The sequence below is a fragment of the Choristoneura fumiferana genome, chromosome 20, assembly GCF_025370935.1.
Source record: "Choristoneura fumiferana chromosome 20, NRCan_CFum_1, whole genome shotgun sequence".
In the NCBI taxonomy this organism is placed as follows: Eukaryota; Metazoa; Arthropoda; class Insecta; order Lepidoptera; family Tortricidae; genus Choristoneura; species Choristoneura fumiferana.
This window is the reverse complement of record NC_133491.1, coordinates 8,556,557-8,571,486: the sequence shown is the minus strand read 5'-3', so window position 1 is coordinate 8,571,486 and position 14,930 is coordinate 8,556,557. Positions and strand designations below refer to the sequence as shown.

Here is a 14,930-nt window from a genome sequence, read left to right as displayed (position 1 = left end):
ACTCGTGTAACCGTGGGTTCTGGTACACGTTTTAAAAGCTAGCAAAAAAAACAGTTTGTACTATTTTGGTAGGATTATTGGTTAGGCCGAATAAATACACCTTATAAAGCACGCTACACACTTTCACAACACAATTTCCCTTCCCTGTCCTTATTCCTGAACGTACCTGATTTTTGTATCTGTGATGTTGGCTCTACTGTGTTGACGTCACGCCATCGCTCTCTTCGAAAAAACTACGAATCGCGCGCGCACCTCCTCTCCCGCATTTTCAAGAATATATATTTAAAACACCTCGAAGTGAACCGCTTGGACTCTCAAATTGTGCAGTGCTGCAGTGACGGACATACTTGCCTGAAAACCTAGTGCCAGCCAGTGAAAAAGCTTTTACCCCGCAGAACCAGTGCATTGTATCCAGGTACCTACATCCTGTTTTATCCTACAAAAAACTCTCCATCCTCTTTGTTGGTCCTTCTCCCCGTGATCCTCTATACATTCACATTAAAAACCGCCCTTTTTCACATACACACGCTTCAATTATTCATAATTGGATTTTTCATACTTTTTCATTCCGCCATTTTGGTTACCGCGTGCTACCGCACGAGGTTTACTACTTATTTCATACTTTGTGTGTACATTCATAGTTTTAAAACATGGATAAAGTAACAATATTAGACGCTAAACGTAAAAGTTTATTTTCTTTGCTCCAAAATATGTACGATCTTAGCCGTACAGTCGAATCCGCGGAAGCTCGAACAAGTTTTCTAGTTAGAACAAAAACAGTTGACAAACTACGGTCAGAATTTACTGAAGTATTGAACATTGAACTGCGCTAGGATGACAAATGACCTAACTACGTACCATCTTTTAAAGAAATCGAATCTTTTGACGAAATTTACTGTCATGTCAAATGCATAAGAATCGCTGACGAAACCTCTAATAAAATCTGAATCGGTTCCGAGACCTTCCACTAAATCTAAAACTTATGTACCAGCTTTGGAGTTAATTTCATTCAACGGCGATCCAGCCCGTTGGCCGCTTTTCTATCAAAATTTCAATGAGATGATTCATCAAAATGAAAGCCTGTCGGATGCCGAACGAGTGCAATACCTAGTCTCGAAATTGTCAGGGTCAGTTTCCTCGATCATCGCGGGAATTCTTCCCGTGGCTTCTAACTATCAAACTATTTGGAAGTTACTCGTAAATAAATATCAAGATGAACGCACTTTAGGTACTCAGTATATTAGATAAGATGTTCAATTTCAAGCTTTGACACCGCTACACCGCAAACCTAGACTCATTTGTCGAACAATACTGTGCCTCCGTTGCAGCACTTAAAGCACTCAAAGTCCCTGATTTAGCCGATTTCATAGTTACGCATATCGCTCTGAACAAACTGGACAAAGATACTATACAATTGTTTGAACAAAACAGCCGCTCTGAAAAATTGCTACTTTTGAATCTCTCGAAAAGTTTGTAAAAACCAAGCAAAATACTCACTCGCACGCAATTAACTATAAAACCGAAAACAAATACTCTTTTCGAACCCGCTAAAACGCATCAAAATAACTTTCACAACAAATACAACGCTCCGCAAAATCGCAATCGCAAAATAATTACTCGCAAAATACCTATAATAAAAACAAACCTTTTCAATCATACGTGATGAATACTAACCCGCAAAACTCACCACTCCCGCTAAACACGCAATATCATTCCCTAAATCAAGCAAACATGCATACTTGTATTGTTTGTCATAACGAAAGACACCCGCTATATTTCTGTAAGAAATTTAATGACCTCGACGCGAACGATAGATATTCGGTAGTGATAAAAATTCATTCTGCAAAAATTGCCTTGGTTTTCATAATGTACAGGCATGCAAATCTACAAAAACATGTATCAGATGCAACAAAAAGCATCATTCTTTGCTGCATGTGGACAACTTTGTTTACCACCTCAACACCGGCAACTAAACGTCAAATCACCGGCGCCCGAGCAGTTCAAAACAAATATGGCGGCTGACAGTCAACAGAATTCGCAATCGCAACCCCTTGATAATAACAAACCGCCTTATCAATGTCTTTTGACATCCGATAAAAGAATAACGCGAGCTTTTATAACGACGTAGTGCCCACCGCGTGTGTCGATGTGGTAAACAGTGATGTGAAACCTGCGCAAATAGAGTCTTATTAGATACAGGCTCGACCGCGAATTTTGTTACTGAGGCTTGTTGTAAACGATTGAACTTACAAATTAATTACCAACCTCGTCCGTACACGGAATAGGTATGAGTGTGAAACCTGTGCTCGGTTATACGGTGATAGTGTTTCGATCTCGAACGGATTCTCGCTGTCAATATTCAATCAAAGCCGCTGTTGTGGAGCAAATCACAGGTAATTTACCTACCACTCGTTTAAATACAAACGTCTTGCAATATTTCATGAATATACCGCTCGCTGACGAATTGTTTACGTGCCATCCGAGATCGATTGTGTTATCGGATCGGGACTGTTCCGCACTTGCTGTTATCAGGCAAGGTCACTCACCCCGAAACACGTGTCATCGCGATGCAGTCTACTTTAGGCTACATAGTCATGGGCGAAGCGGAAAGCGATTTGTATTCGTCACAAAACTCGAGTGTTTCGTGTCACGCGTTATAGAAAAGTGATGTTAATTTAAATAATATGGTGCAAAAATTCTGGAATTTGGAATCCTTACCTGCGCGCAAAATATTAAGTCCGGAAGAGCAACAATGCGAAAACTATTCAATGAAACCATATCCGCGAATCTGATGGTAGATATGTTGTCTCTTTGCCATTCTCTGATGACCCGCGACAGTTAGGTGACTCATACAAAACCGCTAAACGCCGCCTCTTATCGCTTGAACGCAGACTAGACTCTGACCCGAACTTACGATTGGGCTATAATGCCACAATGCAAGATTATATGGATAAAGGATATTTAGAGAAAGTTTCTGAACCGCAAGCTCCCACTCTCGCTTATCACATACCTCACAGAGCAGTATACCGCCCTGATAAAGATACCTCGAAAATTCGAATTGTATTGGATGCTAGTGCCAAACAACCTCTGGCAAAAGTCTCAATGACATAGTACACTGTGGTCTCTAACTTACAAACAAAACATATTTGACTTACTAGTGAATCTGCGCATCTTTGCTGTTGCTATCTCGGGAGATCTGGAAAAAATGTATTTTCAATTAAAATTAATCACAGAACACAAATCGTTTCAAAGAATATTATTCAGATTTCATGCAGACCGCGATCCTATTGAAACCTATGAGTTTCAACGAATTTCATTTGGACTAAAATGCTCACCTTACCTTGCTATGCGTGTCGTTCGCCAACTTGCACTCGATGAGGTCAAAATTATCCCGAAGCTGCTCGAGTTGCCCCGCTCTACTCATACATGGATGACTTTATTCACTCAGTCCCTTCACCAGACGAAGCGCTTCAATTATATGATCAGCTGGTCAAAAATGTTTGCCAGTGTGGTTTCAACCTCACTAAATTCATATCAAATTCACCTCAGTTTTTGCAAAATATACCTGTAGAATCGCGTGCCTCAAAGAATTTAAATTTTGACTCTGAATCAGAAACAAAGTTAGTAGGACTTCGATGGGACCCAGTTACAGATTGTTTCACTTTTAAAGTTGATGTCTCTGAAAATGGAAAATGTACTAAAACGTTTTATTCTGTCAAAGACTGCTGCTCTCTATGACCCTTTAGGTCTGCTCGCTCCTCTCACAGCTTATATGAAACTTTTGTACAAGAATGCTGAAACGTGATTGTCCTGGGATGATGATACTCCTAGCGACATTCAGAAAATTTGGACTCAGATCCAGAACGAGCTCTCTAACCTGTCTCAAATAAAAATACCTAGGCATGTAGGTGTATTTCCCTGTTCAGAAATCACCTTGTAGGTTTTGCTGATGCAAGTGAAAAATGTTATGGTGCTGTCATATATTTAAGGATAGGCTCACTTACCTCGCCCGCTTCCAGTGTGTCGCTGTTATGCGCTCGCTCGCGCCTCGCCCCGCTCAAGAAAATAACCCTCGCACGTCTCGAGTTGTGCGCCGCTCATCTCCTCGCTCAGCTTGTACAGGCCGTTCTTAAAGTATTTAATGCCAGATGCAAAGTTAATAATATTATTGCATTCTCAGACTCCACCATTACTTTAGCATGGATTCATTCCTCTCCCCACAGATGGCAAACCTTCAGAGCCATTAGCTCTCACTCCCTCAATTTTTTAAATTTAACCCCATTAAAGACATTCCGCTGTAAACTTAGATGACATTTCTATAAACCGCTTGCAAAGATATAAACTAATTGATAAAATGGTCCAATCTTACTGGCAGAGATGGCACATTGAATATCTTACCTCATTACAGAGTCGTGAAAAATGGAATACTATTTCCAATCCTGTTAAAAAGGGTCAGGTTGTAATTGTCAGAGAAGAAAACTTCCACTTCTCTGTTGCCCCTTGCCGTGGTTGAGGAGACTTACCCTGGTAATGATGGCATTACCAGAGTTGTTAAAGTTAAAACTAAGACTGGTACTTATATACGCCCTGTGGTACGTGTATGTCCACTTCCCACTCAATAATAATCGCCAAATATATTTCACCTTAGTAATTATTAATATGTAAAAAAAAAAAAAAGTTTTTGATATCTTCAATTTTGCAAATTCTATAGTTCTCTAGATATCTTAGCATACTCTAATATGTAAAAACTTCTCTAGCTCCTCATCCGCTTCAAATAAATTAAAATTAAGTTTTTAATATGAATGTACTCGCTACACTTTAAATTCCTCAATGTTGGAGTATCACTCCAAGGGGGGGAGTATGGTTAGGCCGAATTAAATTACACCTTATAAAGCACGCTACACACTTTCACAACACAATTTCCCTTCCCTGTCCTTATTCTGAACGTACCTGATTTTTGTATCTGTGATGTTGGCTCTACTGTGTTGACGTCACGCCATCGCTCTCTTCGAAAAACTACGAATCGCGCGCGCACCTCCTCTCCCGCATTTTCAAGAATATATATTTTAAAACACCTCGAAGTGAACCGCTTGGACTCTCAAATTGTGCAGTGCTGCAGTGACGGACATACTTGCCTGAAAACCTAGTGCCAGCCAGTGAAAAAGCTTTTACCCGCAGAACCAGTGCATTGTACCAGGTACCTACATCTGTTTTAAAGCTAAAAAACTGTCCAATTTCTATAAAAGTAGTTATTTTATGTATTTCTTCTCATTAGAGGTGGAAATCAGTGGTTAAAAAACAACTTGTTTTTAAGCCACTAAAAAAAATTTATAACTGTGTAAATGTCAGTTACGCTCTGTTGATTGCTTGAATTGATTTTTTTGATATTTTTTTTACATTTCCAATAGTCCTAAGTAAATGTTACTTGTCACTGCTACACAATTCTGAAACTACATTTCCGGCCGACAGACGCATAGGCGGACAACAAAGTAATCTTATAAGGTTCAATTTTTCCTGTTTAGGTAGGTACGGAACCCTGTAACATCAGTGAAACTTTGATTGCTAAAGCGACAAAGACAATGAAAAGAAGTCTAATTGATTAATAAATGAGACTGGCTATTTCAGATTTCCTTGCCGTTTATGCAATACGGTCAATAAATCAAAGCAAAAATATGATTAAAGTGCACAACGTACATATGTACTAAATGTTCACTATTTTTATTTATTTATTATATGTAGGTATTAATGATACATGTAAGTGGCATGCAGTTCGTAAGTTCCATTCCAGTTTACTTACATTACTTATCTGCAAATGCCTAGCAAATGCCACTGAATAAACACTGAATAAATTCTGTTCTGTGCGAAGTGGATCGTTCCCACGCTGGAGACTTTTGTGGTTTCTGACCGGTCTCGCATAGAAAACTGTGTTTATCGCTCGCTGAGAAATAAGAGGTTTGTGTGCCAGTACCTGCATTATAAGGGCCGTCGATGTAGTATAGTAATTAGAATTTATCGCCTCTTTTACAACCCATGTCCCACCCATCTAGGAAAGTACCTACCCACATACCCAATATATTCTTTTCTAAAAGAAAATAATCAAGTTAATTATAAAGAGCAAAATGGCCAAAGTAACTCACGAAAAATGATTCAATGTCATATTTTCGTAACTATTTATTACTTTAGAGGTTGTTGAGCGAATAAATTTAGTATTAAACCTACAAATATTTGTGGGATTAATGCTTATCGTATAGATCTATCATAATTATGAAAGTTTTAAATCTCTCCAAGTACGAAATAAACAAATGAAAACCTTTATAATTCTGAGTAGATGCTAAAAAATTTAATCACGTTAAATAGTGACGGAACCTACAAAATGTTTGACTAGAAAAATTTGCTTGTGGCGCACAAATTACCCGCACAATTGTATTGTTAATTGATTGTCGCATAACGGAATGCTTCATTCATATTATTTTTGAACGAAATGTGGTGTTAATGTCTAATTTTTAAATTCCACCCCAAATTTCTACTTCTAATTCCAATAAGTATACTGTATGCTTTAAAAATCCGCGTTAGAATTTGGACTTCATTGCATAATAACAACCATTATAATCTATTGAAAGGCTTTTAAAAGATTGAGTATTATCTTCTGTTACGTAAGTGAAAATAAGTAAATATGTAATCAGATGCTATCAGCTGTCAGTCGTTCGCAATTAAAGGTTATTATTGTTTGAAATCCTATTGGAATAACAATACATTTATAGCCCGTTTAGACATTTTTGTAATAGCTGAGAATGGATGCATCAATATTTATTAGGTAAAACTGGATTATTTCTTATATTTAGTATTACAGAAACAATATGTATACGACTAGCTGTTGCCTGTGACTCCGTCCGTGTAGAATTCTTTTATCGCTATCCTGTGGGAACTATGCAATTTTCAGCGGTTTTTTTTTTATTATTTTTTTATTCGACTGGATGGCAAACGAGCATTTAGACGTGAAGAGGTAACAAACAAACAGATTTGAAACTTTCGCATTTATAATTATTACTGGGATTTACTTGAGAGCTGTTTATTTCGTCACCTGCAATTAGGCCGTGAAGAGAATGCCACGCTATTTTTAATTGCTCAGTCACTCCAGCAAGAGTATTTTAAAAATGTAGTCAGCTTGCAAATCAATTTAGGCTGCTTGTAAAATTCACAAACGTTTACCGACGGTTCCTAGAAACAAATTTAGTCTCTCGTGAGGCGCGACGTTAAAAAAATGTGAATAAAAATGTAAAAATTCTGTCTGGGCGTACGTCAAAACTTACTCAGAAATTTTGTTATACCTTTACGCGAGACTCAAATAATTTTAATTAAGAATGTTATTACGTACATGTTGTCGCAGAAATTGCAGCAGAAATGCCAAGCTTAGACCAAAGGAATGCACCATACTTCAACAAAAATCAATGTACCTGGTTACACAGCATCAGTAGGTTCGATCGATGAACAGGCCCAAATTCGTCTTCTTCTTTTTAAATTACTGTCTTGAATGCTAGCAATCACTCGGATATAGGTGAGGTGTTTGTGATCAACGGTTTCATAGGTTATTTACAGCAATATGGCTCTTAAGTTTAGCTATTTAGTTTATAAGGGCGCATACTTTAATGTAGGTCAATACAGTAAGATTGACATTGAGGATTGCTGTGGCGTCGCGTCGTGGTCTAAATGTGTAAACAGAGATAATCGGATGATCTGGCGCTCTTCCAAGTAGACCAGCCACCAGTACTCGTCTGTTATACGCTCCGCAAAATTACATTAGATACACTTGTGACCCAGACTAAACAGACAATTCGCGGCGTCTGTCCTGAATGCCTTTGTGTTAAATTTGAGCATTAAACATTCGTGTTCTTGTTTATGTTGTATTAGGATACCCTCCGGCGTGTTACGTCAAAGTCGTAAAATGTCCAGGTGTCCAGGTTGTAGAATGACCAGGTAGTATTATGTCAAGATCGTAAAATAACCAGGTGGTAGAATGTCAAGATCGTAAAATAACCAGGTAGTAGAATGTCCCCTCCAGTTATATCCTTTTTTGTTCGTATAAATAAATTATGGATGGTAAGATTATAATTGGAACAGACCTTATACTCACCCAATCGTTGATGACCAAATCTACAAAATTGGGTTTGCAAATTTAAATCATCCTAACTTTCGGAGGCAGCAGATACAGTTGACCTTTTGATTCCTGACCTACCGCAAAATGATTTGTTAGTGTCGTAATGTCAGACAGTCACAGAAAATCTATGGTAGGTATCTATGAGAAACTTCCTTCTTTTGATTGCACAGTAAGAAGTACAAAATAATAATAATAATATCACGGGACACTTGACACCAATTGACCTAGTCCCAAAGTAAGCAAAGCTTGTGTAATGTAATAAGAAACAGAAGCACGTCTCGGGCAGGTTCTCGGCACGTCCCAGGTAGATTCTCAGCACGTCCTGGGCAGGTTCTCTCCAATTCGGCCTCAACCCAACTGAGTTTCTCGTCTTCTTCACAGTCGGGACATAGTATGTTTTTTTTTTGCATATTTTCCAAAATAAACGACTGGCATGCAAAACGCTTGCAAGCGGGTCTGGCAGCTCATGGTAAGAGATCAGCAACAGTCCCTTTCCTTAATGGCAACAATTTTTATTTTATTCGACTGGATGGAAAACGAGCAAGTGGGTCTCCTGATGGTAAGAGATCACCACCGCCCATAAACATCTGCAACACCAGGGTTATTCACACCGGCTGTCTTACTCTCCACGCCGAAACACAACAGTGCAAGCACTTATTAAAGAAAAATAGCCAGGCGCTGTACGACACAAAAAATACTTAAACTGAAATATCATCCCAGCCTATATACGTCCCACTGCTGGGCACAGGCCTCCTCTCAGAACAAGAGGGCTTGGGCTATAGTTCCCACGCGGGCCCAGTGCGGATTGGGAACTTCACACGCACCATTGAATTGCTTCGCAGGTTTGTGCAGGTTTCCTCACGATGTTTTCCTTCACCGCAAAGCTCGTGGTAAATTTCAAATGTAATTCCGCACATGAACTCTGTTTGAGAGGCGATAGGTCAAGCCACTAGGCCACCACGGCTTTTTAAACTGAAATATAGTGTCCATTAATTGCTGACACTGGGATATTAATTAACAACGTTCAGCTTTATAATGTGTAACCAGCATTACTAATTATATGCACACGCCAATGATTAAGTATGGTTCTCTGAGCAAGCGTTTGCGCAGACATTTAACACGAACCGGTCGGCCGGACCTAGACGCATGTCATTAGTTCGCATCCGTTGATAATCTTGCACTCGCCGGCATACCTGATGACTGACATGATTCATTAACGAACTAAGTGCGGTCCAACCGGATGGACGTGTGGTCTGACAAAGCAATAAGTATAAACAAAACTCTATCTTTGAGGTAATGCTATTCTTGGGTAGTATTATTTGGTAGGTCGGCTCTATGATTCACAAATAATGTTGGTATCCCAAAACGCAAGTGCACCACCCCACATCGTGGGCGTATTGACTATGACGACGTTATGTTTATTAAAGTTTTTTTTTTTTTATACAGGTGTTTTTTTTAATAGCCTTTTTTTAATGACATGCCCAGTTCCACTTGACTTTGGCGGTCTTTGTCACCACATCAACAATTCGGGTTTCGGAACGCAGTTCAGTGTTTCTGATTCTATCAGCTCTTCGAACACCGATGTAGGATACTGCGCTCCATAGCCCACTGGCAAACCTTGAGTTTGGACTTCTGGGCCTCAGTCAAAGTAAAAATAACACCATCAAAGGCGCACGTCCGTTCAGTATTTCATTTATTGGTAAACGGAGTTCCTTACTAAGGTCTATACCTATACTCGTACATACATACATTACACCTACTCTTAATGATCTCATTTTAATCTGACGTTTTCCTAGTTGTATAATAATGAATATTGATAAAAATGATTTCATTGCGTAATTGATAAAATCATTTATGTCGGATGATGATACAAACCCAATTAAGCAATCAATAATCAAATGATATTATTACTCGTATATCTATCTGATAACTACATATATTATTTATTATTATTACGTCTTTATCTTATTGGCAACGTCAGCTTAATAACTCTTCATTTAATGACACAAATATGGTAGAACTCGCAAGCATTCATTTACATTTTTAGGGTTCCGGAGCCAAAATGGCAAAAAACCCTTATAGTTTCGCCATGTCTGTCTGTCTGTCTGTCCGTCCGACTATTAATGCTAGAAAGCTTTAATTTTGCACGAATATATATGTAAACTATGCCGACGAAATGGTACAATAAAAAATAAAAAAAAATTTTTTAGAGTACCTGGCATAGACGTAAAGTGGGGATGATTTTTTTTTCTCATCCAATCTTGTAGTGTGGGGTATCGTTGGATAGGTCTCTTAAAACCATTAAGGGTTGCTAAAATGATTTTTCGATTCAGTGATTAGTTTGCAAAATATTCAACTTTAAAATGCAAATTTTCATTAAAATCGAGCGTCCGCCCCCCCTCTAAAATCTAAACCGGTGGGTGGAAAAATTTGAAAAAATTCAAGATGGTAGTAAGTATATCAAACTTACAAGGAAAACTATAACGGTTAAGTTTTCTTGAGAATTATTAGTAGTTTTACTCTTAAATAGCAGCCTATAAGGTATAAAATATACCTAAACTTGGAAGATTCCGTATAAAATACGAAATCCTTAGAAAATATTACTTAACTTTTTCGTAATGGCTACGGACGGCTGGCGTGTCCGACACGCTCTTGGCCGGTATTTTTTAAAATCATCATCATCCCAGCCAATATATGTCCCACGCGGACCCATTGGGGATTGGGAACTTCACATAAACCATTGAATTGCTTTGCAGGTTTGTGCAGGTTTCCTTATAATGTTTTCCTTCACTGCAAAGTTCGTGGTAAATCTCAAATGTAATTTCGCACATGAATTCCGAAAAAGTCAGAGCTGCGAGCCCGGGTTTGAATCCCAGATCCTCTGCTTGAGAGGCCATAGGAAGAGAGAAGCCACTAGGCCACTACTTCTCAATGTACATTTATATTTTGCAAAGTTTACGTGATAAATTATACCTTCCCCTATTTAGATTGACATTCGTGAAACGTGGGAAAAGCTTACAGAGCCTGTAAGCATATTATGTATAATATAATGTAGTCATATTCAGTTTAATTCAAATTAAGGCAAAAGTGGCTCTACAATTTAATAATAATTAATAAAATACAATATGTTGTGATGACACCAACTGCGGATAACTAATTGTGACAACAATGAAAATAAAAAATATATAATAAACATGGTTTACTAATGTATAGGCAAAAAAAATCCCAAAGTATCACATCCCAAAATATTTTACTCAAATTATCATTTGGCAAAAAATCATTTGCTTTAGCTTTAACTTATCGCAATTTTACAGTTTTTAGCAAATTATTGTTTTAATAATATTTACTTAGTCATGTTTCATATAACCAAGTATTATTTAGTCAAATGTATCGTTTGGCATAAAGCACTCTTCCCAAAATATTGCATGGCATAATAACCTACTTTTCACTAGAAATATTCACTAACTACTAAGCACTTCGTTTCTGTGGGGGACGCAGTTCTAACCTAACCTAACCTACTTTTCTGATAGCAGTTCGTTTCTGTGGGGGACGCAGTTCTAACCTGACCTAACCTACTTTTCTGGTAGCAGTTGGTTTCTGTGGTTGGTTTTGAACAAACGTGTTTTTGGAATATAATTTTAGCCAAAAGAAAACGTTTGCTTAATAAAACTTGACAATGTAAAATTATGCCAAATGATAATTTGACCAATGCATGTAATGTATGTAACTACTTGGTGAAATTTACGGGACGACAGGCATGGCATGGTATCTGCAAAATGTAAAAAAAAGGTATGATCAAGATAGTTTTTACTAATAATATTGCGAAAGTAACTTGGTCTGTCTGTCTCTCTGTCTGTTAAATCTTCACGCTTAAACCGCTGTACCGATTCAGATTAAATTTGGTATGAACGTTTGAGACCTTGGGAAGATAGATTTTATCCCAGAAAATTACATAGTTCCCGAGGGGTAGCGATAGACGAATTCTTCGCAGACGGAGTTATGAGCAATAGCTACTTATATATCGGATATATATATCGTAGGTATCGGATATAGATATCGGCTAGAGCAGTATATCAAACACGAAATTATTAATTTACTCATAAAGTTTCGTGATATTAGGCGTAAGTATTATATGCGATGCGGCGGAGCTCCTACAACACACACGCACCTTATCAACCTACCGACGATAACGTTTCTTCGATTAAGCAGTTCGATTGGACTGAATTGTCATGGTCTACGTGCAATGAAGCACGCAAATGTCAAATTTCCGAATTGATTAATTTCTTAATTTTTCTAATGTAGGATATGTTTTGTTTCAGGCTTGACCCCCCAGTTGCGCAGTCACAATATCAAATGGAGAACAAAAAGCTAGTGCCAGCGACGCAGCAGCCGCTGACGCAACAGCAACTGTTGGCCCACCACGTACATCCCGATCAGATATACAATCAACAGCATCCATCTATCGCCACGCACCTTTCCTCCCCGCAATCAGGACAGCTCCAACCAAATGGTGTCATGCATCAACTCCTACAGAGCCAATATCAGTCCAACATAGACGCCCGGTCACCACTACTGGAAAATAGACATGAATTGTACGGCACAGGATACAATCAGGACTATGCAAGGCAATATGGAGTAAACGATAACTACAATTACCCGCAGTCACCACCTAGACCAGAAAGAACAGAGTTACATACGGATCATAATGTTAATAATGAAATTCTTCACAATATTCCTAAAGGATATAATGCTGAAGTCTATCAAGACTATTTAAAACGAAACCCACCGAAAGATACCAACCAAATATACCAAAATCATCAGTCGACATATAGGCCGAATTCAAACCAGTACGGTTCTAAACCGTACCTTCCCTATTCGAGCAGAATAGGGTCGCAGAGTAATACGGAGCTGTTACGAAGACAGTATAATGAAATCCAGCAAATGAAGTTACAACAGCAATTGCACTACCAGAATCAAGCGCAAATGCACCAGCAGCAGAAGTTCGCTGAGAGGCAACTTCTACTTCAACAGATTCATGGCGTGCAACCACCACCAAATCTACAGAATAGTATATACTCTGATGGCTCTTATAGAGATTTAGATAGATATAGTAGTAAAAACGATTTTAAAGAATATAGTAGTGCTGATATACAAAAAGATATCGATAGGTACGCCCAAAATAATGAATTTAAGGAATCTGAAAAACAAAGTAGACAATATCCTGATCCTCAGTGGCAGTCCAATCAGCAAACAGACTATAGAGAATCTGAAAGATATAGACGACAATCTGAAGGTGATAAAGGGAATAGTCAATCTCCGCCTTCGGATCAGGGTCAACGTAATAATGTCGGTGTGGTGTCGCCCATGAAGTCGAGCGAGTCGAGCAGTCCTAGTGTTAAGTCTCCCTCGTCGGATAGTCGGAGGAGTAGTGGCGGCACACAAGCTTTACGATCACCAATAGCACAACGATTGCCATCAGCTCCAGTTACCATGGCCGGCGTGCTATACAAACAGGGCTCTGATGGACTTAAAGTATGGAGGAAAAGGTGGTTTGTCCTATCCGAATACTGTCTGTTTTATTACAAAAGTAAGTACCTACTACTTAAGATTTTTACTGTTTTGTTCAATTATAAATTCCAAGTAACTACTATTTTCTTTGCAATAAATAATCATATTCATATATTATGTATATTGGCGTGTGGGCGTTATGTTCATGTTTGTTTTAATTCTTTAAAGGTCATGACGAAGAGAAGCTGTTAGGTTCCGTTCTTCTGCCTTCATACAAAGTGTCAGCTTGCACGGCCGAGGACAAAGTTTTGCGAAAATTTGCATTCAAACTAGAACACGCAAATATGCGTACATATATACTTTGTGCTCCAGACCAGGAAGCCATGATGAAGTGGGTGAAGGCACTGACCATGGCAGCACTCATGCAAAGCCCCAAGTAAGATGTCCTTTTGATAGATTGATTGTGATTAAGATAACTATCGTTAAGTATGCTTTTGCTTTCAAAAAAGCCAGTTAAGCAAATTTTAAAATAATTAGGTACCTTTTAATTCAACCTAACAAAAAAATGCACACGACAAATACTAACGTCAGGACGAGAAGCCAGATTTACGGCGCCGACAAGTAAAATAAACAGAGCGATGTTCAATTGTTTTGCTTTCCCTCCATCTTGTTAGCATTGCACCGGGTGGCCCGCACCGTCACGCCCTAAGTGCAGGGATTCAATATCAAGGCCACTATAACAGTGATTTAGAAGTCACCAAAGTAATTTTAGACCGTCTATTTTCAGTGACCAGCTACAAAAGCAGAGCGAGCGGGCAGCTGCAAAAACAGAGGTGGGTATTATTGTGTGCACGAACATGTACCGGTGCAAGTGATCGACAATTAGTTTGCTAGAGCGGAACCAAGGACAGCAATTATGATGGCGGCATAACTGCAGATAATGCACGGACGTCGCTGCAAATTGTGACTGTTATTGACGACTTAGAACTAGATGTACTTGTTTTGCTTAAGGATTAATTAGTTAAGTGATCCATTAAGTCTAGGAATCTACTCTTTTTAAAAACCGTTCGCTTAACATGGTCTGGTTAACTCAATAACTCGTTTTATGCTTCAGGACGATGAAGTACCTGGACCAACGTATGCAAATGCACCACCAAAACCTAGACGTTCGAACGAAGGATATAATTCGCCCGGCTCTGATATGTAAGTATCACGCTTGTTATCTTATGTTCGTAAGAAATGAATTCATTCTAAATGTGATTTGTAA

The 14,930-nt window shown here is 38.5% G+C and overlaps 1 protein-coding gene across 10 annotated transcripts in view; it reads left to right on the top strand.

Moving 5' to 3' along the window:
• Window positions 1–14,930, top strand: part of kmr (pleckstrin homology domain-containing family A member kramer) — a 72,486-nt gene that overhangs the window by 37,387 nt on the left and 20,169 nt on the right. For all 10 annotated transcript variants that reach the window (XR_012452576.1, XM_074103479.1, XM_074103476.1 and 7 more), the window contains 4 exons: window positions 12,475–13,742; window positions 13,892–14,099; window positions 14,451–14,496; window positions 14,778–14,866. Coding sequence is in view for 9 of the 10 variants with exons in the window: in XM_074103479.1 (XP_073959580.1) it covers window positions 12,475–13,742; window positions 13,892–14,099; window positions 14,451–14,496; window positions 14,778–14,866 (1,611 nt within the window). In the remaining variant the exon portion in view is untranslated. The remainder of the gene's footprint in view (window positions 1–12,474; window positions 13,743–13,891; window positions 14,100–14,450; window positions 14,497–14,777; window positions 14,867–14,930) is intronic.